The sequence below is a fragment of the Typopeltis vanoorti genome, chromosome 13 (genome assembly GCF_054136105.1).
Source record: "Typopeltis vanoorti isolate ZY-2024b chromosome 13, IOZ_Tvanoo_1.0, whole genome shotgun sequence".
Classification (NCBI taxonomy): domain Eukaryota; kingdom Metazoa; phylum Arthropoda; class Arachnida; order Uropygi; family Thelyphonidae; genus Typopeltis; species Typopeltis vanoorti.
The window spans coordinates 78,846,781-78,873,033 of NC_143561.1; the positions used below are offsets into that span (position 1 = coordinate 78,846,781).

General features: G+C 34.7%; 1 protein-coding gene across 4 annotated transcripts in view; it reads right to left on the reverse strand.

The window, feature by feature from the left end:
• Positions 1-26,253, reverse strand: part of LOC150100307 (uncharacterized) — a 495,437-nt gene that overhangs the window by 162,247 nt on the left and 306,937 nt on the right. For 3 of the 4 annotated variants that reach the window (XM_090402566.1, XM_090402565.1, XM_090402567.1), the window contains exon 13: positions 2,092-3,486. The exons of the other annotated variant lie outside the window; for it this stretch is intronic. In XM_090402566.1, coding sequence (XP_090258692.1) covers positions 2,092-3,486 — 1,395 coding nt within the window. The remainder of the gene's footprint in view (positions 1-2,091; positions 3,487-26,253) is intronic. 4 annotated transcript variants of the gene reach the window in all.

Sequence of the window (26,253 nt, forward strand, 5' to 3'; positions counted from 1 at the left end):
AGCTGCTCATGCGGTGATAGCAGGGTTTTTTCTCCTGGAAACTTGGGTTTTTTCATCCCATGTAAACAAATCAGCCTTCAGAACATGTGCAATTTACAGGCAAAAATACTATTGTTGGTGATGAAGGGCAATAGATGGCGCTGATGGTAGTAGTGTATATGTAGTTGGATAATTAAGTTGTAGTGGAAAGGATGAAATGTATTTAGCGAAGTAGAGTAGTATGCCCTCCTGCGATGAGTCCTTGGACTCCCTGGAGGTGTCATGTAATAATAATAATAATATGTGGAATACCCTTGGGCACTGCATTGAATGCTGACAGCCATTGTTCAGTCACTTGGTGAGCTGAAATCTACTCTGGTAGAAGAATGGGATTTGTTGCCACAGAATCTTAAAGCATCAGAATCTCTTCCATCAGGCCTATTTAGCAGTCAGAGAGGTCATAATCCTCTCTGATTATGATCCTCTTTTATGTGAAATTATGTGACCACATATCAATATTATGTGGTCACATAATATTGATGTTATGCGACCACATTTTCAAGCATAATGTATCAACTTTCTAGCTCCCTACTATCTTCATTGTTATTCTATTGTACACTATCACTGTGGACATACAAATACTAAATCACTGGCAGAAGGAAAAAGTGAGAATACGAATGGAAGCTAGTGAGAAAGAGACTTCTCAAAGAATTTGTATGAGTAGAACAAAAGATAGCTTTTATTGAATACCTCCCTTTCTTTCATCACAGTGGATAATGATGGAGGAGAAATTTTGTCATTCTTCATTGCAAACTGCATGAATTACATATTTTCCAAGTGTTTTGTTAATTTTTTCAAGCAGTGTATTAATGGAGCAAAATACAGTATTCTATCTTTCTCACATATTTCATGATCTTAATTATATTTCACCTGCCTTATGCCTTGCAGTTATGAGACTAATAATTTTGAATACAGTTCTCTGACGTCCATGTTTCTAATTCCTCCATTATGAATCTCTTGAACAATTGGGTACAGGTCGATGGTAAACAATTAGGTACTTGTTCCTTCTTCATTCCAGTTATGGTATAGTTTCATACCATAACTGGAAAGAAGTTTCATACACTGCTTCTATACCTCATGATCATAACAGTTCATTGCCCTTCATTATTCATTGTGATGGAAAGAAAGGCAAGTATTAAGTAAAAGCCATCCCCCCTACCTCCTACTCATACAAATTCTTTCAAAAATTCTCTATGATATTTGCTCAGCCTCTTTCTCACTAGCTTCCATTCATATACCCATTTTTCCTCCTGATAATGATTCAATATTTGTGCCTACACATTACATAACATATGGCTCATTCTCAATCATTATAAAGATTAAGTAATACTTCTATTTTATTACTATGTTATTAAGTAACACTATCATTCCTACAGTTCTAACAGGTTCCTGAGCTTCATTTAACTCCTACCACTATTGTGACCTAACCATACTTCTAGGTTTATCCATGATCTCCAAAAACTCTGCATGCCAAGATAAATTATAAGAGCTATCATATGAACAACAAAAAATAATAATAAAATAAATAAAATAAAGGATTAGCAGATACATAAAATATTTATGTATCATAAAAAGATTTCTATAATAGATTAGAATCAACATACTATTTAAATAAACTATGAATTAAAACACATTCAGAGGCTAAAATTCTAAACATTTATAGAAAATTTGGTTCATATAATCATTTGAAAGGGATATGCCATTAATGTGAAGAGTTAGTTTCAAGGATACAGTTTTTTTTTTTTCTCCCCCAAGTGTTCAAAAAGATAGCAGCACACCATTTCAAAAACTGTTAATAAACAACTTGGTAATATTTGCATTTTATAGTTAAATGTGAAGTATAAATAAATAAACAAACACCAGGATAAAAAAAAAAAATGTTATAAATACGAAGAAATGATAACAGTAGAAACTTGGGTTGAAAGATATATTTGAAATACCTGAAAGATTATTATTAGAAACTTCAGCTGTTAGTATGAGAAAATAAAAATTGTCAGGATTAGTAGAATAAGCTTCCAGTTGCTTACAAGTAGCAGAGTTTGATAAACAAACCTGGATTATCTTCTGGGATCTGATGTCTTTCTTCAAGTCCAATATGCAAGACCAAACTTCCAGGAGAAGCTGTAGATATAACTGGATCAAAGTTACATTTTTCATCACTTTCATTTCCAACTGCTATTGAATAAGAATCACATAAACTGTCAGAAGAGTTGGACAAAGGTCCCAGAACTTCAGGGGTAATTGCAGTCAACCCATTTAAGTTATTAGTATCTTGCAATTTCTGTATTGCACATTGTTGAGAAGACACACAACTTAAATTTACACTACCATCTGGCTGCAAAATGGGCACAATGCCATATCTCTTTTCAAATTCTGTGCTTGCTAAGGTTTCTAAATTTTGTGCAACTAATAGTAAATTATTCTGAGATTCTTTCTGAACAGGAATTAATTTAGTAGGAGATTCAAAGCTCTCATTTTCACTTTTCTCATAATTCCAGTCATCTAATCTTGGCGATATCTTTTTCAATGTTGAAGCACTTTTAATCAGACTTTCTTCAAAAAATGCACGAACATTGTGGGATGGGGAAATCATACATATATCCTGTCTTAAAGAGTTAGTTTCAACATGACCAGACTGTTGATTGATTGTTTTTTCACCACTTTTTTTTAAGCCTTCAAAAACAGCTCGTATTTTAATGTCATTTAGCACATCATTATGTTGATTTTTTGCAACAATTATAGTTTTTTTGCAATTCCCACTTGATTTGCTTTTCCTAGTTTTTTGCAAAGAGGAATTAGGTTTAAGGTTTGAAGTTATTTCTACCTGGGCAAGTGACAAAACTTCTAGCATTTCATCATCAATAAATTCTGAATACACATCACTATGAGTCAAAATTTCTTCAATCTCAGCTGGATTTAATATGTCTTGAAGACGTCCACTTAAACTGTAAATATCTTTAATTTTTTCCTGATCAAAACATGCTTTAATTTTTTGTAATAACAATGTATCTGGAATGTCATCAGATGCCTTTTCTCTAAAAAGAAATCCTTCTGTTTCTTTAAATACATCTGGTTGCATTGTGCTATTCATTTTATTGCTAAAACTCCAGGATTCATTATGATTTGTAATTTGGGATGTACTAAAAGACTTCTTAAACTCTTCATTATAAAAATCTGAGAAATTTTCATTCAATGATGATGAAAGAGATATATTTTGACTATGGGAATCGTCTGTTAATGTAAGAGGATTTTGGTTTTTCATATTTTCTTTTGCCACTAATTCCAGCTGTTCAGAGCTTAATTCTTCCTCACTTGACAATTCATCAATAATAAATGGTGAATCCAATTGTCCTGTTACTAAGTTATCTTCAAAATATTCCTCCAACTCTGAAGAAAAAGCATCATGTAAAGCTGTGCTTTCTGGCAAATAGGGAATTGGTCGAACTTCTGGAAAGGTATTTTGAACTACTTGATACAAATGATTGAAAAATATATAAATAAAACTGGTTTATAAAATACATACACAATATTTGAAAAAAGAAAAGATAAAATTAGGCAAATTAAAATAAAAGTTATAAATTTCCCTTTTTGTTCAAAAAAACATTTTTTTTGAATAAAACATTAAGAAAAAAAAGGCTATTCAAATTATTATTTATCTTTTTTAAAGAAAAACAACTACTCATCAGCAGAATATGGCTTAAACTTTCACATATTGCCTAATGCGATAAATATATGCATTCCCCATCCCTCTCCACATACATAATTATCAACACAAAAAAGCCACAAGCCAATATTAATTGTGAAAAAAAAAAACTTTATGATGTATATTTTTATGTAATTCCATGGCATGAAAAACAGGCCCCTTTCACTACTACTCAAATTATGTTTACCAAAGGTCTGATTTGATTTGATATGAAAACTACATTCACCATCTTTCTACTAATGTAATCATACAAAATCTGCTGAGAAATATTCATCCATAGGAACTCAATTAGATTCCTTAGATTCAAATAATGAGATTTTTCTGTAACACAACATTGTTAACTTGCTCTCATATCAGGAACTAATACAGTTCTATTTACAGTAGTGTTTCCTGAACTCAATACAGCTTTCAGCATAGGAAGGATTGAATATTCAGACATTATATTGCAGAATCACTGTCACTCAACAACAAATTAATCACCTTCTAATTTCTGATAGGCATGCTCAAGGAGTATGCAGGATACTATAATGGTAGTACATGAAAAGTTTGTATGACTACTACCTATTAACAATTTTTTCCAAATTTGTTTGCTTTTTATCAGAATCTAATACTGTCAAATCTTATATTTCAGTAACCTAATTTCAGTCAAATCTTATTTTATTTTGGTCTTCCTCAGGTTTTTCCAGGCATCCTGGCATCAAACACCTGTTTTGATAACCTTTCGTATTCTGATGAAGTGACTAAACAACTTTAGATCAGCTCTGTCCTGAATGCTAGTAATGTCAAGTTCCTTCCTATTATTTTTATTTTTAATATGATTTTGCAACTGATGTCATCTGTTCACAATCCTAATTTTTCTCAGAAACCTCACATCTGTGGTGTCAAAGCTGAAGACTCAAGCTTGAATTTGGTTTGGTGGAGTAAAGTGGTTTTTTTCCAATGGATCCTGTGACAGGTATCAAGGGCATGTTCTGCCAATACTGAGCAATTGTAGTGGTGGAATCTAATGTAATCTTGGTGCTCTGATATACAGATGTTGGCTATCCTATCTGTTTGTCCATAATAAGAAAGGTTGCAGCTGCAGGATACTTGGTAAACCCCAGGTAAATCCAGCGGTTGTAGCATCTTTGTGGGGAGCAGATAAGGGCTGCTAGTTTTTTTTGTGTGGTTTATAGATGGTCACTAGATTGTGCTTTTTTAATATCTTGGCTGTCTTTACTGAGATGCCACAGATATAGGAGATATGATAGATTTGCAGTAATCTATGTAAGGGAGTGGGGAGGGCTGGTGTGGGTCAGTGTTGTTAAAATTCTTTGTATTTGGTGAAAGTTTAGTCATTGGCCGAAAAAGTGTTTTTTTATGTGTTTGAGTTCTGTGCATCATTATCTGAGCAAATTAATTTTGCCCAGTTGACTAAGGTTTTTATAGTCCCAAATTGTTGGGAGGGAGAGGAGGTGATGTGACTGTTGACAATGCACCTAGTGTGTGTGTGTGTGGATTTTCTGTAGACTGTGAAGATCAGGAATCCATTTAATTGTCTTGTAACTAGGGCTGCCAGTTTTTCCACTTGGTTAAATTATAAATTAAATATGCCAAGAAATCATATTATCGGTTTCGTCCAAGTGTAAGCAAAGAAAAAAGTTTGCACATGAAGTAACTTCATGAATCTTGGATAAAGGATGAAACCAATAATATAATTTCTTGGCATCTTTAATTTATGGCATAACCAAGTGAAAAAACTTTCAACATCTATCACTAATCCAGAGTATTTTAGTAATAAGGTGCGACACCTTTTCACTACTTGTATATGGAAATATGACTTCCGCATTACTTTAACCTTGGTATTACTGCTGGGCCTGGCTCCTACTGATGAGACATCAAAGGTCGAAACTGATCTGGTTAGTGACCCTTCCCATAATGCATAGCATTATATGTCTGTAAAGATATGTGCTTTGCATTATTATGGGATACTAAGGCAATCGATGTGAAGTCACTTCATGCACAAACTTTGTTTGCTTACACTTGGATAAAGGATTAAACCAAGAATATAATTTCTTGGTATCTTTTTAATTTATTGTAACTAGGGTATCTGGGAAGGGAAGAGTGTTGTTACTTTCTATTTCTGTCTTGAAATGGATCCTTGAATTGGCTGTTCAAATGGGAAAGGAAAGTGCATAAATTGTCCAAGCCATGTGGCCAAACTGCAAACATGTCATCCAGATAGTGGATTTAAGGGGGGGGGGGGGGTTAGGGCATTCTTTTCAAATGTCTCCAAGTTTGACAATGGGGAGAAAGAGGGGAACTCGTGGCTGGCTGTACCCTCACAATTTGTAGAATTTTCCTTGGCAAACAAAATAGCCCAAGTTCATAGTGAACTGAAAAAAGGCCGAGATATCTGGAAGAAATTCTGCTTGGATAAAGTCTCCAAGGTGTCTTTAAGTGTAAATTTGTGAATAAGGAGTCATTATCAAACTGGGCTGAGTTTTTTTTTTTTTTTAAATGTGTGATGAAGTATTGCCAGTAGTACAGGAATTACAATTTGTTACTGAAGTATGTCAGTGTGCACGTGACTAATACAAGTGTATTAATCCCCGATTATGCCAATCTGACTTCAGTGAAATACAGGATAATAAGTAAATAATTTTATTTATTAATAAATAGGTTGTTAATTTCCTTAAACTATATACAATGCTGGAGAATCGATGCATAAACCTAAACACTAGGTTATTTAGAAGAATCGTATGAGGTTTTATGTCTTATTTGATTTGGTAACACCAGTTATAAGTACCTTACCTTTTATTATTTTGGGTTACTTTGTTTTAGTAATACCTGATATTTTGATGAGGTTCTTCACTAATTCTTCTGCAAGCCTAACTAGGTTCTCCATTGATACTTATGTGATGGTGCTATCCTGAATTCTATTGATGTTGAGTCTGTTTTAAGTTAAGAGCTCATTTATTTCATTTGTGTTCTGTCTTCAAGTATGATTATTATGTGGCAATTACAGTGTATCACAGACTGATATCTTAATATTATTATTACTATTATTAGATGCCGTATGGTCACTGCTGTACTTCACATGGTTTTGGCAGTGATGTCGTCTGCTAGAATAAGTGGTAAGGTTGCAGATTCCCTTTCCACACAAAGTTTATAGGACAATCACAAACATCCATTCTCACAGCGAGATTCGAACCCACAGCCTCTTGGTTGGAGAGCAGACACGCTAACCACTCAGCCAACCAGGCCGGCTTTTTTTAACACCAGTTATAAGTACCTCACCTTTTATTGTTTTGGGTTATTTTGTTTTGCTGAGGAAGCTCAGCAAAACATCACCAGATATTTTGATGAGGTTCCTCACTAATTCTTCTGCAAGCCCAACTAGGTTCTCCATTGATGGTGCTATCCTGAATTCTATTGATGTTGAGTCTGTTTTAAGTTAAGAGCTCATTTATTTCATTTGTGTTCTGTCTTCAAGTATGATTATTATGTGGCAATTACAGTGTATCACAGACTGATATCTTAATATTATTATTACTATTATTAGATGCCGTATGGTCACTGCTGTACTTCACATGGTTTTGGCAGTGATGTCGTCTGCAAGAATAAGTGGTAAGGTTGCAGATTCCCTTTCCACACAAAGTTTATAGGACAATCACAAACATCCATTCCCACAGCGAGATTCGAACCCACAGCCTCTTGGTTGGAGAGCAGACACGCTAACCACTCAGCCAACCAGGCCGGCCTTTTTTAACACCAGTTATAAGTACCTCACCTTTTATTATTTTGGGTTATTTTGTTTTGCTGAGGAAGCTCAGCAAAACATCACCAGATATTTTGATGAGGTTCCTCACTAATTCTTCTGCAAGCCCAACTAGGTTCTCCATTGATGGTGCTATCCTGAATTCTATTGATGTTGAGTCTGTTTTAAGTTAAGAGCTCATTTATTTCATTTGTGTTCTGTCTTCAAGTGTGATTATTATGTAACAACTGACAGTGTATCACAGACTGATATCTTAATATTATTACTACTATTATTATTATTAGGATAGAGAGGGCGGTGTGTAGGCATATGAATGGTTGCATGGTTGTATCGCTGGTCCAGTTTTTTTATACTTTAATGTGGTTCAAACTCCTGTTGTTAATTTAAAAGTGTCACAAAGTAACTCTACTTGTCACGCTGAAGACAGTGATATATAATTCATCGAAATCGGCCAAGTGGAACCCAAATTTTGAGTGTGCTGAAAATTAAGCAGAGTTCACCGTGGTCACTAATGAGCACAGAACAAAGGACGTCGCCATCTTTACAGTTGTCCAAGGGAAGAAAGGCAAGTCATGAAGTGCAACAAGTGCCTGAAGGAATTACTGTCCGACGGAAGTCATATAACCAGCAGGAAATGCCTTAGGAATCTTCACTTTACATGTTCCGGAGCCTCAGAAACAACATGGCAACACAAATCCAATGCCAACCGAGAGGAATGGAAATGCCTATACTGCAGAGAGAACAAAGAAATGCCACCACCTACGCAACAGATTACGCCAGAGGCAGAATTAGACAATGAACTGAACAGACAAAAAAATACCAGCGAGTCTTAATTTGAATTCTGTAAATTTATTACTAGAAAAAGGTTTAGAGAATATAGAAGTCAGCTTAGTAGACCTTGTCCAAGAACTCTTTGATAAACAGAATAAACAAATAACAGAAAAAATTTGCGAATATGGAGAGTTTATTAAATTTAATAATTCAAAAGTCAAAGAAGTCTTACAAACGGTAAAAGACATTAAAACCAGCATTAACGCACTAACTTACAGGCAACACAAATTGATAAAAGACACATCAGAACTCCGTCAAGAATATAATTCCCTAAAACTACAATACGAAGTTTTAAACCAACAACAACAACATAAAGAAGACCTTGTCATAAACGCTTCCAGAAACTGAATCCACAGAAAATTTCAGAGACATAGTTTTAAAGTTGGCCATGCAAATGACATCCCCCTACAGCATAATGATATTCAGACCATAAATCGGATTCCCAGGAAGAACAAAAAAACAAGGCTTGCCACGACCCGCACCAGTCATAATCTGTCTGACAAGCAAGGCTACAAGAGACAATTTCATAAAAGCCAGCAAACTGAAAAAAACGAGTTGTCAAGGATTTAAATGCATGGCAAGACAATACGCCAATCTTTCTAAGCATTTAACACCTTTCAATCAGAATCTTTTGAACCAAGCAAGAAAAGAAAAAAACAGAAAAAAAGAATCAATTTTTGTGGATCAAAGATGGCAAAATATTCTTGAGAAAGTCAGAGACTTCAAAGTCTATACAAATAAAAAGCTCAGAAGAAATAGATAGGTTGCCAGAGTGAAACAAAAGACTCCAACTTAGTTCAAAAAAGAAGATCTCAACACAACAAAAATGAATGTGAACCATCAGATAGATGTAATTACATCAGAATACATCAATAATTTTACTTTCAGCTTGATGCATGGAAACAACACACAGTACAAGCGAGAGGTCTCTCAATCTTGCATATTAACATCAGAAGCATCTGAAAACATTGGTTATTGTTACAGGCTTATCTGAGGAATTACATTGATATTATTGATTCTAACAGAAGTATCCATAACTAATGACGAAGCGACTGCTTTCCAAATTCCAGGCTTCCAACAACACAGATCATGCCACCAAAAACAAAAAGAGGGATGGAATATTAATATTTATCAATCATAAATTAATAGCAAAAGAAATGGCCTATCAGTTTGAGCATGCTGAAACCCTTTGCCTCAAAATCACTAATACCACCAATAGACAGCATCCCATAATACTAAATGCTATTTACAGGTCACCAAACCTAAACATGATAAAATTCTTGCACAAACTCAATTGCTGGCTTTCATGCCAAGAAATATGCTCAACCGAATACCTAATGATAATTGGCCACATAAACATAAACATTGCAAACGAAAACCAGAACAACACTGTACAATACCTAGACACGCTATCCATGTATAATCTAATACCAACAATAACATCATGTACTAGAGAAGAAATATTCGGAAATACTATCACTGCCTCCTTTCTAGATCATATAAACGTCGAGCACCACCAAACAGTTACACTGCATCAGTCATAAAGTGCAAAGTAGCAGACCATTACTTCACCGCTCTAAATCTGCACACCAAGACAATATCCATGCAATGTCCCACAGAAGAAAAGCGACAGAAAACAATAATAGACGAAGAAATAGTCAACCACGAAATAAGAAAAACAGACTGGGAACACCTGGCATCAGATGTTCCCAGTACAACAACATCTTATACAACAACAACAACATTAAACTCACACTGGAGGAAATATATAAGAAAGCTACAAAGAAAGTCAGAATTCGTTCAAACATAGCACAAAATCCTTGGGTAACACATAATCCAAGAAATATACAGAAAGGACGCTTTATGGAAAGAATTAAAGAGATATCCAAATAACACAGCTTTAAAAACTGAATATAAGATAACAAGGAATCGCCTTACAACAGAAATCAGAAATGCAAAAAGAAGTTACTACAGAGACAAACTAACCTCTGCACAAAACAACATGAAACAAACCTGGCATCTGATCAATGAGATGCTAGATTGTGTTCCCAACACCACTGCCTCCGAAACCATAAAACACAGCTTCATGAGAGATGCAAAAATCTATCCAACAACTAGCAAATGACTTTAACCAATACTTTGCAGACTCCATCCAACAACTGCACAGAAATATTTCCCCAATCACAAAACGTGATCCTCCACTTGGACCACAATCAAAACAGACATTATGGTTCCCAACCATAAAAGAAGCAGAATTTCTCTCTGCAATACATCAAATCAAACCAAACAAAAGCCCGGGAATTGATGGTATAAGACCTAAGGATGTCAAGCAACATGCAACTAGCTTAAGTCCTATCCTACTAAAATTCATAAATAAAATATTTAAAACAGGACAGATACCAAGTATGCTAAAGACCATCATAATCACACCCATATACAAACACGGAAAAAGAAATTTAATCAGCAATTACAGACCCATAGCAACATTACCAACTATCAATCAAATTATGGAGCGGATCATACTGAAGAAACTCACAACATATACAGAGACCTTTCATATTATCCCCAAAACACAATATGGTTTTCAGAAAAATAAGGGAACAACATCTCTCTTGGAAGACTTTACAGATGTAATTAATACTGCTTTAGACAAAAACAAAATTGCCATGGTAGTCTTTATTGATCTAACTAAAGCATTCGATACACTCACACATCAAACCTTGTTAGAAAAGCTGAGGCATGTTGGAATACACGGGCCTCTTCACAGGTGGTTTACAAACTACCTTCAAAATAGAAAGCATATCACACGTATCGGGTCAAACCAAAGCAGAGAGCTACCAGTAACCTGTGGAGTACTACAGGGAGCTGTACTCTCCCCAACTCTATTCAACATTTACACGCACGACATTAATCAGCTACCTCTCAAAGATAAGATATTCCAATATGCAGACAACACAGCTATAATATCAATCCATAATTACGCAAGCATATCCCAAACAAATATGCAACATGACAAATTTAATCACAGACTGGCTCATGAAAAACTCTATACACCTAAACTCAGAAAAGAAAAAATTAATGATATTTAGAAATCCACTGACTCGACCAGTTGATAACAAAGATATAACCATCCAACATCCACTTTCCAACACACAGAACAGCAAAACCACCACAATCACTCAGGTTGAAACAATAAGATACCTTGGAATTTACTTCGATGCAGATATAAACTGGAATACACATAAACAATCTAAACAATAACTGGCAAACTCTACAGGTAAAAAAGACATAGTTCCTACACGCCTAAAAACACTAATATACAAAGCACTATGCCAAAATATACTAAGATACGCTATAACATTGTATGCTTTCTGTGCACCCTACAAACTAAATAAATTAATGGCGCTACAGCACAAAATGATAAAACTGATCTTTTGGGAACAAAGAGACAATAGCGACTTTATATACACTGCAATGTCAGAACACAAAATACTGACAGCAAAACATTTATGTCACTATGCAGCTTTGCTAAAACATTATTTCGATGCCAACTACAGGAGAGTCAGAAATACATACCGTATAACAAGACCTCAGACAACTAATTATATCACATATAAATACAATAATCACTATGGAAAGGCCACACAAAACTTCTACATCCCAGACATGATAAACAAATTACCTTTTGAATACAGAGATCTTACAAACTAGAATAGCCTGAAAAGAGCTCTAAGGACATACTATGAACAAGAAACACATACCCAAAATACCATACAAATGCAATGAAACACAATATTATTCATTCAGGCTTCCAGTTCAGCGATGCATCAAGACATTCCAAGTTGTAGTGTGTGCGCGAATTTCTCAATCAATAGCTGCAGTAGAAATCAAGCCAATTAAACATAGATTTGTTTAATTGGGTTGATTTGTTTAATTTGTTTAAATAGATTTCATAGCTTCCCAACACAGCAAATAAACCAATAAATAATAACTGGTGTCATCCTCAGATAAGCTCACAAATAAGCTTCGAGGATGAAAGCCGAGAAAATACATCTCATCCCATCCAAGATAAAAATAATAATAATAATAATACAGTATCTCCATGGAGTCCAGAGACTCATCATGGGAGAGCCAACCTAACTATTATATACAGAAAACTTATCATACCTCTCCTTAAATTCACTCACTGTCAGGGAACTGATAACTAATTCTAGCAATCCAATCCACCCATTCATCACTTTCCATGGAAAAAATCTGATCTGCACACCACTACCAACCACACTCTTACACAACTTTCACAGACAACCCCTAGTTCTCTGTTTGTCATATATTGAAATATTTCCTTTCATCAATTCTATAAAAAACCCTTTAATATCTTAAAAGTTTCTATAACGTCTCCTCTTTTCTGCCTATCAACTAAACTTTGTAACCCACAAACCTTCAACTTATCATCATGGGGCACATTCTACAGACCTGTCATCAGCTTGGTCTTTCATCTCTGAATTTTCTCTACCTCCTGGTACCCAAGAAACCCAGACGACCAAATCTGTGTACAGTAGTCAAGACTTGGCTAAATCATGGCCTCATAAAAAGGGATAATAACTTCACTATTAGCATGTTTTTCAACATCCATGTAATGCTTGAGCTGTTTTACCAACTTTTATAAGTTGCTCTGAACTTCAACCCTATGTTCACTATTATCCCCAAGTCCCCCTAGCTTCATCTCTTTCCTACACTCTAGCAACATCAATATGATACACCCATATGCAACCCTTTCAAACCAAAGTGCATAACCTTGCATTTTGCAAAATTAAATTGACACTTATTATCATTTGTCCACAATACCAATTTATTTAAATCATTTTGCAGGATATCTACATCACCTTTATCAACTATTGCTCTCCCTAGTTTTGCATCATCTGCAAACAACTGAGTAGCCTCTCTTAAATATTTCCTTATATCATTGATATGCTAATTAAATAGTCATCCAGGTACAGAACCCTGAGGTTCTCCACTAGTCACCACCATTCTCCTAGATCCCATTCCACCATATACTAGGCTCTGTTGTCCTATCTGTCAGCCATCCCCCTATCCATGCTACTAGCTTCATATTCATTCCCATTTGCTCCAATTTTTGTAATAGTTTTCCATGAGCTTTCTGTCAAACACCTTTGCAAAGTCCAACAAGACCATGGTGTAACCCTTTCCTTTATCTAATTCTGCTGTCTTAATTATAAAATGTGAATAAATTACCAAGACAGGACCTACCCTTTACAAAGCCATGCTGCTAACCAGAGAGTATCATATATCTATGCACCCACTGTTGGATTTTACCTTTAACCAACTTCTCCAATACTTTAAAACCACTCCTGATATATTAATTGGTCTGTAGTTTGCTACCTCTGTCTTAGAGTTACCTTTATGCAATGGAACTATCTTACCCTCTTTTCAATCCCCATGGAACCCTACCAGAGTTGAGACTAAAATTGAAAAACTTCAGAGGCAATGCCAAATCTTTTGAACATTCAATTCAATTTTTCAATATGCTGAACACCTTCTGTTCATCTACCTCAATTTTGATATGTGTCTGTGTCACATCAGCAACTGCAAAATCTCCACCTGGATGATACACCTTTGTAAGATGATCAACTCAGCAACTCAACTATTTCTTTTGCCTCAGTCACCTTCCTACCATCAACATTGTTTAAAGTCATTCTACTTATAGTAATTTTCTGTCATACTTGCTGCATAATGAAAAAACTCTTTTGGGTTTACTTTTGCTGTTTAGCTAATTTTCTCTCATAATCTGATTTGACCTTTCTTACAAAACTGATCATCCTTCTTGCTTGCACTTTGTACTCCTCATGACTATGCTGATCAACTTTTTCTTTATACTCACCCCAGTTTTCTTTTTTTTTTCTTTTTTCTTTCTTTCTTGCAGTTCTTGCTTTATATCTCTACTCATCCATTTGATTCACGCTTGGTTTATCCTCCTTACCTTGGCTATGCAGTCTGAAACTGCTTCTCTCAAATAATCTATGACTACTTCCCATGTACTGACATTCCTTTCTTGTAGCTTCTCAAGACATGGCACTGCTCCAAGGTGAATCCTAAGTCTGTCTGTCATCTTCCTGTAGAACTCTGGTATACAACCCCCTGCCTCCCCAAAAAATATTTTGTCCTATTTATCTCTCTCTCACACCACATAACCTCAAATGAACCATCTCTCCCAGACCTAAAACACTATAATCTTGTTGGCTGTAATTCTTCAGCCATCATTAGCAATACCCCCACCTCTTGTCCTATTCCCTTTATCCTCTCTCAAAATACAGTGCCATTTACATTCTATCCCTGTGACTATATCATTTTCACTCAACCAGGTCTCACTGATGCTTATAACTTTTGGCCAAGTCAAGCTGATCAATGCTATAAATTCCTCATTCTTATTCCTAATACTTCTTGCATTCATGAACATGCATGAATCCCCTTTTATAACCATAGTCACACTTGTATAATGTCATTACCAACCTGTTTGAATCTGAAACCTGTGAAATCATATTCTTCATCATCATCAAATTGCTGACGTACCCTCAAGGGGTGTACAAGATATTATGATAGTACTACATGAAGAACTTACATCATTATTAACTTCCTATCAACAATTTTCCTCCAAATCAATCTGTTATCTGTCAAGACTCCAACATTATCAGATCTTATATTTCTATCTTCTAAGGCACTTTTTATTGTCTCAATCCACCTATATCATCATCATCCTCCTCTGGGTCTTTTTCCTGCCAACCTGGCAGAGAAAGCTTGTTTTGCTAATCTTTCCTTTCCCATTCTGTTTAAGTGACCATATCACCTTAGATTAGCTCTGCTAACATACGTTTAATGAGATTCTATTGTAATCATGCACCCTAACTATGTTATTCCTATTATTGTTTTAAACTACTGTACTGATGATGTCCTAAGATACTTAGGATGAAATATTTACAATTAAATAATTTTCACTGTGGTTAATACGTGTGTTTCTTTTAATTATGATCGCACCACAGGTTTCGTTATTTAAAAAAGTTTTATTCCTTCACGGGGAAATGACAGCACAGAAGACAAACTTACTAGGAAAACTGCAATTAAAACAGAGTAAGCTACGAGATAGAATCTCTTTTTTAAAAAAAGTGCAGACGCGATAATCTTATTACAACCTTTGCAAAACTGAAGGAATCCATCAAATCTCCAGGTGCCCATAAAATCCATCAAAAAGCAAGTCATTCCTTACTACTCAATCAGTTATGAGTTTCTAAGCATGAATTAGCAACAAACAATTTAAATGTTACAGAACTAGAAACAGACTTGTCAAAAACGTTAAATCAAGAATTGTTACAATTAATTATAACTGTCTCAAAGAATTCAGGAAAAAAACTTTTGATAAAAGCAATAGTGCTCTACATATTAAATACCAATATATATTAAAAAGATCACTAACAATTACCAATGGAAAAATGGGTAGTCAATTTATCTAACCGTCCACTAACAAAAGATGAATTAAATGTTCTAGCAAGAGGCCATAAATTTGTGATTTCACCAAAATGTTTCCCATATTTAGACTTCATACATAATATAGAAAAAACGTCAACAGACTTCAATTTGAAGTAGCTAAAGTGATCAACAATGCCAAACCTTCAGAATTAAATATCCCACCATCAGAATCGAAAGCTATTATTTCCTTAAAATGTAATAAAAACATAATCATTACCAGAGTTGATAAAGGAAATACCACGGTGGTTCTTGATACAAACTCATATGACCAAAAAATGAATTTACTTCTTCGAGATCGTAATACTTTCGCCAAATTGGATTATGATCCTACTCATCAACTCAGAAAATTAAATAAGCTACTTAATGAAACTTCCTCCTTAGATGAAGAAACAATCAAAAAACTTAAGACATACCATGCAAGACCTCCTAGAATTTATGGCTTACCTAAGCTACACAAAACTAATGTTCCACTTGATACAGTCGTAGACTGTATCAGCAGTCCAACTTACAAGTTATCAAGATTCTTATCTAACCTTCTCCACCCTCACATAGGCCACTCAGTCTCTTAAATCAAAAATTCTACTGAGTTTCACACAAAAATTAAAGACATTCAACTATCAAAAACTGACTTGTTAATCAGCTTTGACATTGTTTCCCTCTTCACAAACATTCCCCATAAAGAAACAATAGAATTACTAACTCAAAAATTTCCGTCTGATATAGTTTAATTGTTCAAGTTTGTTATTGCATCATCTTACTTCACCTGGCAAGGTAAAATTTACAAGCAAGAAGAAGGAACAGCAATGGGATCTCCTTTATCACCAAACCGAGCAAACTTGTTTCTAGAACACCTTGAGGAAAAAATATTCCCTTTTGAACCCAAACCAAAAATTTGGTTAAGATATATCGAAGATGTATTTGCAGTCTGGGATCATCCTGAACATGAATTACAACTGTTTCTAGATAAAATTAACCTCCTTCATCATTGCATCAACTTTACGTTAGAAAAAGAATCTCAACAGGGTATCTCCTTTTTGGATTTACACATCCAAAGAAAAGAAGACGGTTCCATCGCCACGTCTCTTTAGCAAGACTACATTCTCAGGTCGCTACATTCACAATTCTTCCGCTCATCATCCATCTCAGAAATCTAGCATTATTAAATCACTAGTATCCAGAGCACACAAATTCTGCTCCTCTGAAGAATCTTTAAACCAGGAATTAGAAGTAATCAAAAATACAGCCATCCTAAATAAACTCAAAAAATCATCAGTCACTTCTCCACACATCAAACCAGACAGGAAGAAGTCCATAGGATTCCCATACCTTAAGTCAAAGGCATCTCCGAACGTCTTTCTAAAATTATGAAGAAATACAATTTTGCCACTACTTACAAACCTATCAACCAAATTTACAACTTGTTACCTTCTCCTAAGGACAAACTCTCACCTTTGATGTTGCCTGGCGTTTATGAGATTCCATGCTCATGCAAATTGTCTTACTTTGGACAGTCAGGTAGGTCTGTTCAGAAACGCATCTTGGAACATTAAGACCATAGTCTTGATGTTCCGAGATGCGTTGAAGTCTTTTTAAACCGCAGAAATCTGGTCTCTCTCTCAACATGGAATTGAAAATCCAAACCATAGGATCCATTGGGAAAAGTCTAAACTTTTACATAGATCTTTATATAAAATGAACGTTTATACAAAGAAAGTTCTGAAGCCCTACTACACAGACCAAACTTAAACCACAACGATGTTTTTACTATTCCTAAAGTATGGGAAATTGTCATACAAAATTATTAAATAATTTTTTTTTTACTTCTGTAACACGTTACGCACGTTTAATGAGATTCTATTGTAATCATGTGTCCTAACCGTATGTTATTCCTATTATTGTTTTAAACTACTGTACTGATGATGTCCTAAGATGCTTAGGATGAAATATTTACAATTAAATAATTTTCACTGTGGTTAATATGTGTGTTTCTTTAAATTATCACACCACAGGTTTCGTTATTTAAAATAAAAATAATAATAAAAAAATTGTCTCTGTATTCTATAAGAGCACAAGCTGACTTATTTACCAGTAACTTTTGATATACTTTCTTCTTTTCCTTCACTGCCTCTCTAACTTCCTGGATCCACGGAGTTCTAATTTTTCTATCCTTGCAGACAACCTCACCACATGCCTCTCTGGCAATATCAGTCAATATTCGACATTGCATAATCATTTCTATACAAATGCTCATTTATCACAGGAGTGGCCAGTCACATGTTTGACAGAAATTCCCCCTACTCCAAACATCCCTAATTTCGCGCTTCGAAACTCTCACTCAACAACACTTTCTCTAGGCATTCGACTGCAGTCTGTGAGGAATATATAAGTCATTTTGACCATCAAATTCACCCAATACATCAAAAAACTGTATACAATTTCTCCCACACAATCTTCTCATTGACTAATTAGCAGTCATGTCTCTTCTCAACTCTGTCCTAACATACTTAGGCAGCAGACTCACAATGTTTACTTCCTTACTCTTTGTTTTTGCTTCTTTCAACGATTCTTTCATATGTTCTCTCATTGCATATGTTTCCACTTTTCAAATCATTAGTTCCAACCACAACAATCCTCTCTTTCACTTCTCCTTTTGCAAACTAACAGCATGACTAACATTCTTGATTTTCACAACTGGGAAACTTTCATCACCTGCCCCCATGTGCCTGTTATCATTGAATCTCCATATAATACCTTATCGTTATTTCCAGTTTCTTGCACTGTTATACTTTCTAAATTCACACAGCAGTCATTTCTTCAGTCGCTCTAGCTTCTGTTTTCTTCTGTGAAGGATGAAACATAAACGTGCTGTTTCACTCCTGTCACCCCATCAACCAGATTACTTTCGGCCACTTCTTTTATGCACTCATTCAGCACATTATATTACTTCCGATTTAGCCAGAAACTTTATCTTTCCTTACATCATTTTTCTGGCTTTCAGTGACTCACATTTCTTGCACTGAAATGAAACATTTACGACAAATTCTCTCTCCACTCTCGCTTTTATACCACATACTGTTCACTCTTGGCATTGAATATATAGAAAATACACTACATCATAAAATTCCTCATGCTAAACTCAGTGAACAAGGAAGCCACATACTCAATATTACAGCTAAAACAATGTAAGATATAGCTGGCAAAGGTTGGTCGATTGGTAGAGCCTCTGCTACTAATGGCTCAGTTAAGTAAGTTTGAGCGCGGTTAGTAGTTGGAAGGAGCCCAATCATTCAATGCTGTTGTCACACTCTCCCTCAATGAGTCTTTGGACTCCCCGGAGGTGTCAAATAATAATAATAATAATAATAATAATAGCCATAAATAATTACTAAAATTACTAATATTCACTAAAATAAAGACTTATTTGTAGAAAACTGCAACACAGCTTTTGCTCTGCCAATATTCAAAGTGTCCAGGAAATCTCTTCCAAAATTTCTATTTTTCAAAATTACATGATCCGATGCTCATTTATAGAATATAACGTGCTCGTTTACAAGACTATTATGAAAATGAAAAATCAAGTTAATTTCTATCTGTAAAATGCTTGATGGTTTGAGAGTAGACTTTTAGGTACACGTTAGGCTAGTATGAGGAATGCAGCAGAGAGGTGCAGAATAGAACATGGTAGTCAATCTCCTTAAGGGAGAAGACACCTGACAGGACAGGAGGCTAGTTTTAATTAAGATCCTATGTTCTGAAACTCCATTAATGTATAGAATGTTAATATTTTGGGTATCTGATCTCAGTGAGAGAGGCTTATATGAGTTACTGTTTTTTGGGAGACATCAATAACTTGATATATGATATACTTCAAATCTGTTTTAAAGATTCCTTTAATCAATTCTTTGGAATAGTGAGTGTGTGTATTCCAAAAATATTTTTTTCAGATAGATCTGCAATTTTTATACACACTTCTGCTGAGATAACAACTGGATAGAACTTGTGCCAGATGTTATATTCCTTTGAAATCTCTAATCAGAATAAAAATATTGCTATGTAGATCCAGACTATGTGAACATCCTGTTGATTTTATAAATTATATATTTTTTGCAATGTTTCATGATTAATTCTCATCAAAAAATTATTATTATTATATAGATATCTCCATGGAATCACAAGGTTCATTGCAAGAGATCCATTTATTTCCACACCAGCCATCATTCACGCAATGCCCATCATACTTCTTCTTAAACTAGGATTCCCATTCGTCCTGTTTTTCCCAGGAGAGTCACGTTTTTTTTTTATAAAAATGTCCCGAGTTAATTCCAAAAGTCCTACTTTTTTATCTCGGATTTTATCTCGTTTTTAGTACCAATTTCTATTACAATGTTGATAATAAATTTTATTTATTTATTATTTATAATAATAATCATTGGCATTATAAATAATATAACTAACTAATAATAACTAGTAGTAACTAATGGCGATGTTCTTTTTTCCTATGCTTCTGTTATAACAGTATCTTACTTGATCAATACTGTGAGTGTTATAATTTTTATTGTTTTCTACCCCTATAATGCCGAAACGTAAGTGCAGTATTAATAATAATATTAGAAGAGAATTTCCTTTCTTTAAAGGTGTAGATGAAAATGTGGAATGTACTCTATGTCAGCGCTTCCCAAACTGTGGGCCGCGGCCCCCTTGGGGCCGTAGGTTTTGTTGAGGGGGCCGTGAAATAATGAAAACAAATTTAAAATATTTTAAGACTAAGATTTTTTTCATTTTAAAAAAAACATATTTTAACTTTTATTATTTATTTATTTTTTTTGTTATTTTTTATATTTTAATGGAAAAATTCACACATTGGTGCTGCGTATTTCAGCGCTTAATGAATATTAGTAAATATTACTTATTCATATGTTTCATTTCAAAGCAGTGGTTAATTGTATTTACTTCGAAAGCTCTCCAAGGAAGCTCCAAATCTTCCTGTCCCTTTCATCAATCAGGGACTGTTGACATTGACTTTATATACATATCAAAACTAGTTTTATATTATCACTGCCATCTGAGCTAGTTTTCTGTTACCAATAAAAGTTTCGCATATACTTCACACATGAAAAAAAGCTTAAACAAGTTCATGTGGGGACACGTTTACTCGCATACAGTGGTAAACAACACCCCCTCCCTAAAAGCCACTATACTGCAGAGGCAATAAAAACAAGTACTTTTATTATGCCAGTGAATAAGGTATGAGCAGTCTGTGTAATTGCACAAATAGTGCAATTAGAGACAACTGGGATAAAAACACACTAATTAATGAATCACATGTCCCCTCATACAGAAACTATGCTATATAGACTGAAACAAAACCATATGTTGCATAGACAAACACAGTATCTTAACTAAAAACTATTGTTATTAATTAGATATGTGTTGTTTTAAGGATACTTGCGACATAAGACTGAATGATATAATCACGTAATCACAAGAAAGATATTTATTTAACCAAATATTTCGGTGACCAAATATTATAGCAGACCACCGACGATGGTCTGCTATTTCCAGACCGAAATATTTGGTTAAATAAATATCTTTCTTGTGATTACGTGATTATATCATTAATTAGATATGTGTGAGTTCGATTTCCCAAGGCAGCAATAAAATTCAACTGAACGTGTTAATTTTGTAAACGTGTTAAAATTCGTAAAAGTGTTAAAACTAAGTAATATATATATAATGAATGTTATGGCAGTTTCACATATGGAATTCGGTTGAAGAGGGCTAGCATTTCAACTCAATTGTCAGCTATGCTTTTATCTTTCGGCTGCGTGATCTTTTGTTAATACCGCACCAATCATATGCACGTTTTAATAACCTGCCTTTGCTGTCTGTTTCGCGTTAGGCTTAATTACTGTAAAGGGAGAAAAGTCACAAAAGAGAAAAATGTTCTTGGTCCGGGGATTCCCTTATTCAGGTAATATTCACTAATTTCATGTTAACAGTCTGCTGTGTGCCAGTATCGGTAAGTGGTGATATTATTTGATCTATTCTACGTTAAAAAATTTAACCCTGAGATGGATAAGTGGCTGATAAAAAATTTAAAAAAAATCCCGCGAACAATCAGAAGAAGCAGAAACAGACTCAAAAAAAAGGACAGTATTTCATATTTTACCAGAACAGCCCGCATCGTCTTCAGAACCAAATGGTAAGAGGCAAAAAATGTAATATATGCATTTGATTTTTGCTGTGTATGTTTTGTATTGAATATAAACACAATAAATATTATAATAATATATCTCTCTATTACGATTTTTTTTCGAGAGGGGGCCATGAAATATTTAAATTTTTGCAAAGGGGGCCCTGACATCCAGAAGTATGGGAAGCACTGCTCTATGTAACCGTAAATTTTGCATTTTGCATGGTGGTCGGTCAGACGTAGTCAACCACGTGAAAACGAAAAAACATAAAGTGCTGTTCGAAGTAAAGCATCGAACTGCAGTATAGGTAATTTTTTAATTGTGAAAACCAAGAGTGAAAGAAAAAAAGAGTTATCACTGGCAGCCCAGGAAGCAACCTTTGTGTAACACACAGCGGTGCATAATCACAGTTTAAACTCCATGGACTGCACAACAACCATCATGAAAAAATTTTCAACGATAAATTCAAGTATTCACAAACAAAGTGCAAGGCAATAATAACCAATGTTATTGCGCCATTAGCGAAATAACATTGGTTATTATATAGGAAGAGCTAAAAGAAGTTCGTTTTATATCAGACTAACTGATTCATCAAACCACTTTGGCATGAAATTAGTGTCTCTGGTTATTAGATACTATCATCCAGAAAAAAAAGGTGTAAAGGTGAATGTATTGGAGTTAGTTAATTTAGGTGGTGAAACTTCTGAACTTTTATTTTCTTTTGTGTGTTGGAAGTGTTACAGAAGTTAGATCTCCTGAAAATGTTTATTGCTATATTAGCAGATAATACAAATACAAACTTTGGTGGAAAGAAGAGAAAGGGAAAGGATAATCTGTACTTCAAAATGCAAGAAAACACTGTGAACAATTTAATTGGAATTGGTTACCCTGCACACGTGATACATAATGCTGTGCAGATTGCTTACCTATCAATCTACAGTTAATAATTAACAAGATTTACCAACATTTCCACATATATTGTGTACGAGTTGAGGAACTTAAATCATTTTGTGAATTCACAAACACAGAGTATAAAACTGTTTTGAGTAGCAGCAAGACAAGATCTCTCTCTTTTGCTTGAAATCCAGAGGGTTATTGACATGTTCCCTTCATTGAAGTCAGATTTTCTTTCTATTGACAAATGTTCTATCAGTCTCAAAAATTTCTTTGAAAAATCCACTTTCAATTACACTTCTGCATTTCCTTGCCAGCCAGTTAAAAACCTTTTATGATACCATTAAATGTATTGAAAAGCACGATACAACAGTAATTGAAGTGAAGGATGAAACAAAGAAATTGGTGAAAAGGTTAAATTGTAGGAAGAAAGAAAAGTTTCTTACAACTACTGAAAAAAACAGTTGCAAGAATTAGAAAAAGAAGGACACATAACAGTAGAAAAGTTTGCACCTGTATTGAATATATTCAGGAGTGGTGTACACCATTTCTCACACCTCTTCAGTCTATGGATTGGATTAATTTGAAGGAAAAGTGACTTGGAAGAACATACAAGAAAGCTACATATTCATGCAGATTATGTATCACCAAATTTTTCTGTATTCATGCAGATTAGGTGTCACCAAGTTTTACTGTGAATGAAGAGGACTTATTTGATGAGTTTGTATGTGTGAAAAAATATTGTGAAAGCAAATTTTAAGTGAACAGAAGGATCACAGTGTCAGTGATAAATAGTGTGAAATGTTTGCTCATTTTAAAAAGCAGGGGTATAAATTCTAGGGGTATTAAATGCCTAGTTAGTTTTTGTTTAGCACTGCCAGGAACTAGTGCAGCTGTTGAACGTGTTTTTTCATTAATAAATGTGCTCTGGACAGATGGAAAAAAAAACAGACTTAATCATTGTAAAGACATATTTTAAGAATTTCTCTTGTGCTGAATTCTATGATCAAATATCAAAAGGAAAAAAAAAACTATTGAACAGGTCCATAAATCTGATAAATATTTTTCTAATTAAATATGTTTATGATTAATAATCCTTTTTTAAAGCAGATTTAATGTTAATGTATGTTTATAGAAATATTTAATTTAAAGTGCAACATATATAATAGTTTTATTTTTTGGTTTTCTTAATTTTTAAGATGTCCCGTTTTTTTAAGTAAAAATTTCAGAATGTCCCAGATTTTAGTAAAACATTATGGGAAGCCTACCTTAAACTCATTCAATGACAGCATACCCCCTAACTACCTCTGGCAACACCCATTCTGACCATTTACCACCCTTCAAGCAATAAAACCTAGTCCTAACACCATTGCTAACCATATTCTTATACAACTTCCACTGGTGAGCCATGTACTGAAAAAGTCTTTCATGTCAATCCTATAAAACCCCTTTAATAACCTAAATACCTCTATCATGTCTTCTCTTTTTCATCTATCAGCTAATTTTTGAAGTCTACAGACCATCAATCCATTCTCATAGGGAGCATTCCACAGATCTGCCACAATCTTTCTCACTCACCACTGAATCCTCTCCACCACTTCTTCTTCTCCCCCATGGAATCCAGGTGTCTGGATCTGTGCACAGTAGTCAAGATGTAGTATTATTGAAGTCTTATACAGAGGAATAATAACCTCTCCATCCCTGCTTGTTAGTGGATTTCTTCAACAACCACGTAATGTGATGTACTGTTTTGGTTATCTTTGCAATATGCCCTCTAAACTTCAACTCACTGTCCACAATCACAACCAAGTCCCTAGCTTCATCTGCTTCCTACAGTTCAGTTCCATCAATAAGGTACATAGCTTCTGATCTCTTCCCAAAGTGCATCATCTTACACTTGGCCATATTAAATTTGCAGCCATTACCTTTGCCCATACTGAGTCTATTCAAGTCTTCTGCAGGATCTTAGCATCACCTTCATTTACCATTGCTCTTCCAGTTTAGGATCATCAGCAAACAACTGAATATTTCCTGTCAAATCATTTCCTATAACATTGATATACAAATTAAACAACAGAGTATCAAGTAGTCGGTTCCTGAGGTACACCACAGGTCACTTGCCTTCACATGGACTCAACTCCTCCATAAACCACTCAGGGCCAACTACTTGATCCTCTGTTGTTTAATTTGTATATCAATGTTATAGAAAATGATCCAGACAGAATCCAGAACTTGGTGAATAGAGTATCATATTCCTATTTGCCAAGTTCTAGATTCTGTCTTTCACCAATTTCTTCAATACCTTAAACATAACTTCTGAGATGCTGAGTGGCTTATAATTTGCTACTTCAGTCTTGGAGCGTCCTTTATGCAATGGGACTATTTTGCCTTCTTTCCACCAAATGGCAACTTCCTGCTACTGAGGCTTAAATTAAATAGCTTAATCAAAGGAGCTGATAATTCCCTTGCACATTCTAGTAATACATAGGCTGACATGTCATCTAATCCTATGATTGTGTTCAGCAATATTTTAAGTACCTTTATTTCTTCAACCTGTGTTCTCCTCTCAGTAAATGTCACATCTGGGATTGCAATGTCACCACCTACATTGCACACCACTGCAAAATGCTTACTCAGTGATTCAACTATTGTTTGCTTCTGTTACCTACCTTCATCAGCACTTTTTAAAGTCATCCTTCCATAATCATTTCCTCCTTTTATTTGTCACATAGCAAAAGAACTCCTTAGGGCTTCTTCTGGCCTCATGAGCTCGCTTTCTCTCATAATTAGCTGTGGTTTTTATTACCATACTGGTCATCCTTTTTGTTTGTGCTTTATACTGCTCATCACCGTTTTCTTTATTATCCCTCCACAACGATTTCTTTGTGTGCAACTACTGCTTAATGAAGCTATTCATCCATCTAACTCCTACCTCATGCATGTACCTTCTGACTCTAGGTACATGCAGATAGTGCTTTCTTCAAACACCCCTTGACCACCTCCCCCGCACCACTATCTCATCATCAAATTCCTGCCATGTACCAGATATGATAGTATTACATGAAAATTTTACATCATTACTAACTTCCTATCTACAATATCCCTCCAAATTAGCCTGTTACTTATCAAGACTCCAACATTATCAGATCTTATATTTCTATCATCTAAGGCAATTTGTACCATATCAATCCACCTATATCTTGGTCTTACCCTGGGTCATTTTCCTGCCAACCTGGCAGAGAACAATTGTTTTGCTAATCTTTCCTCACCCATTCTGTTTAAGTGACCATACC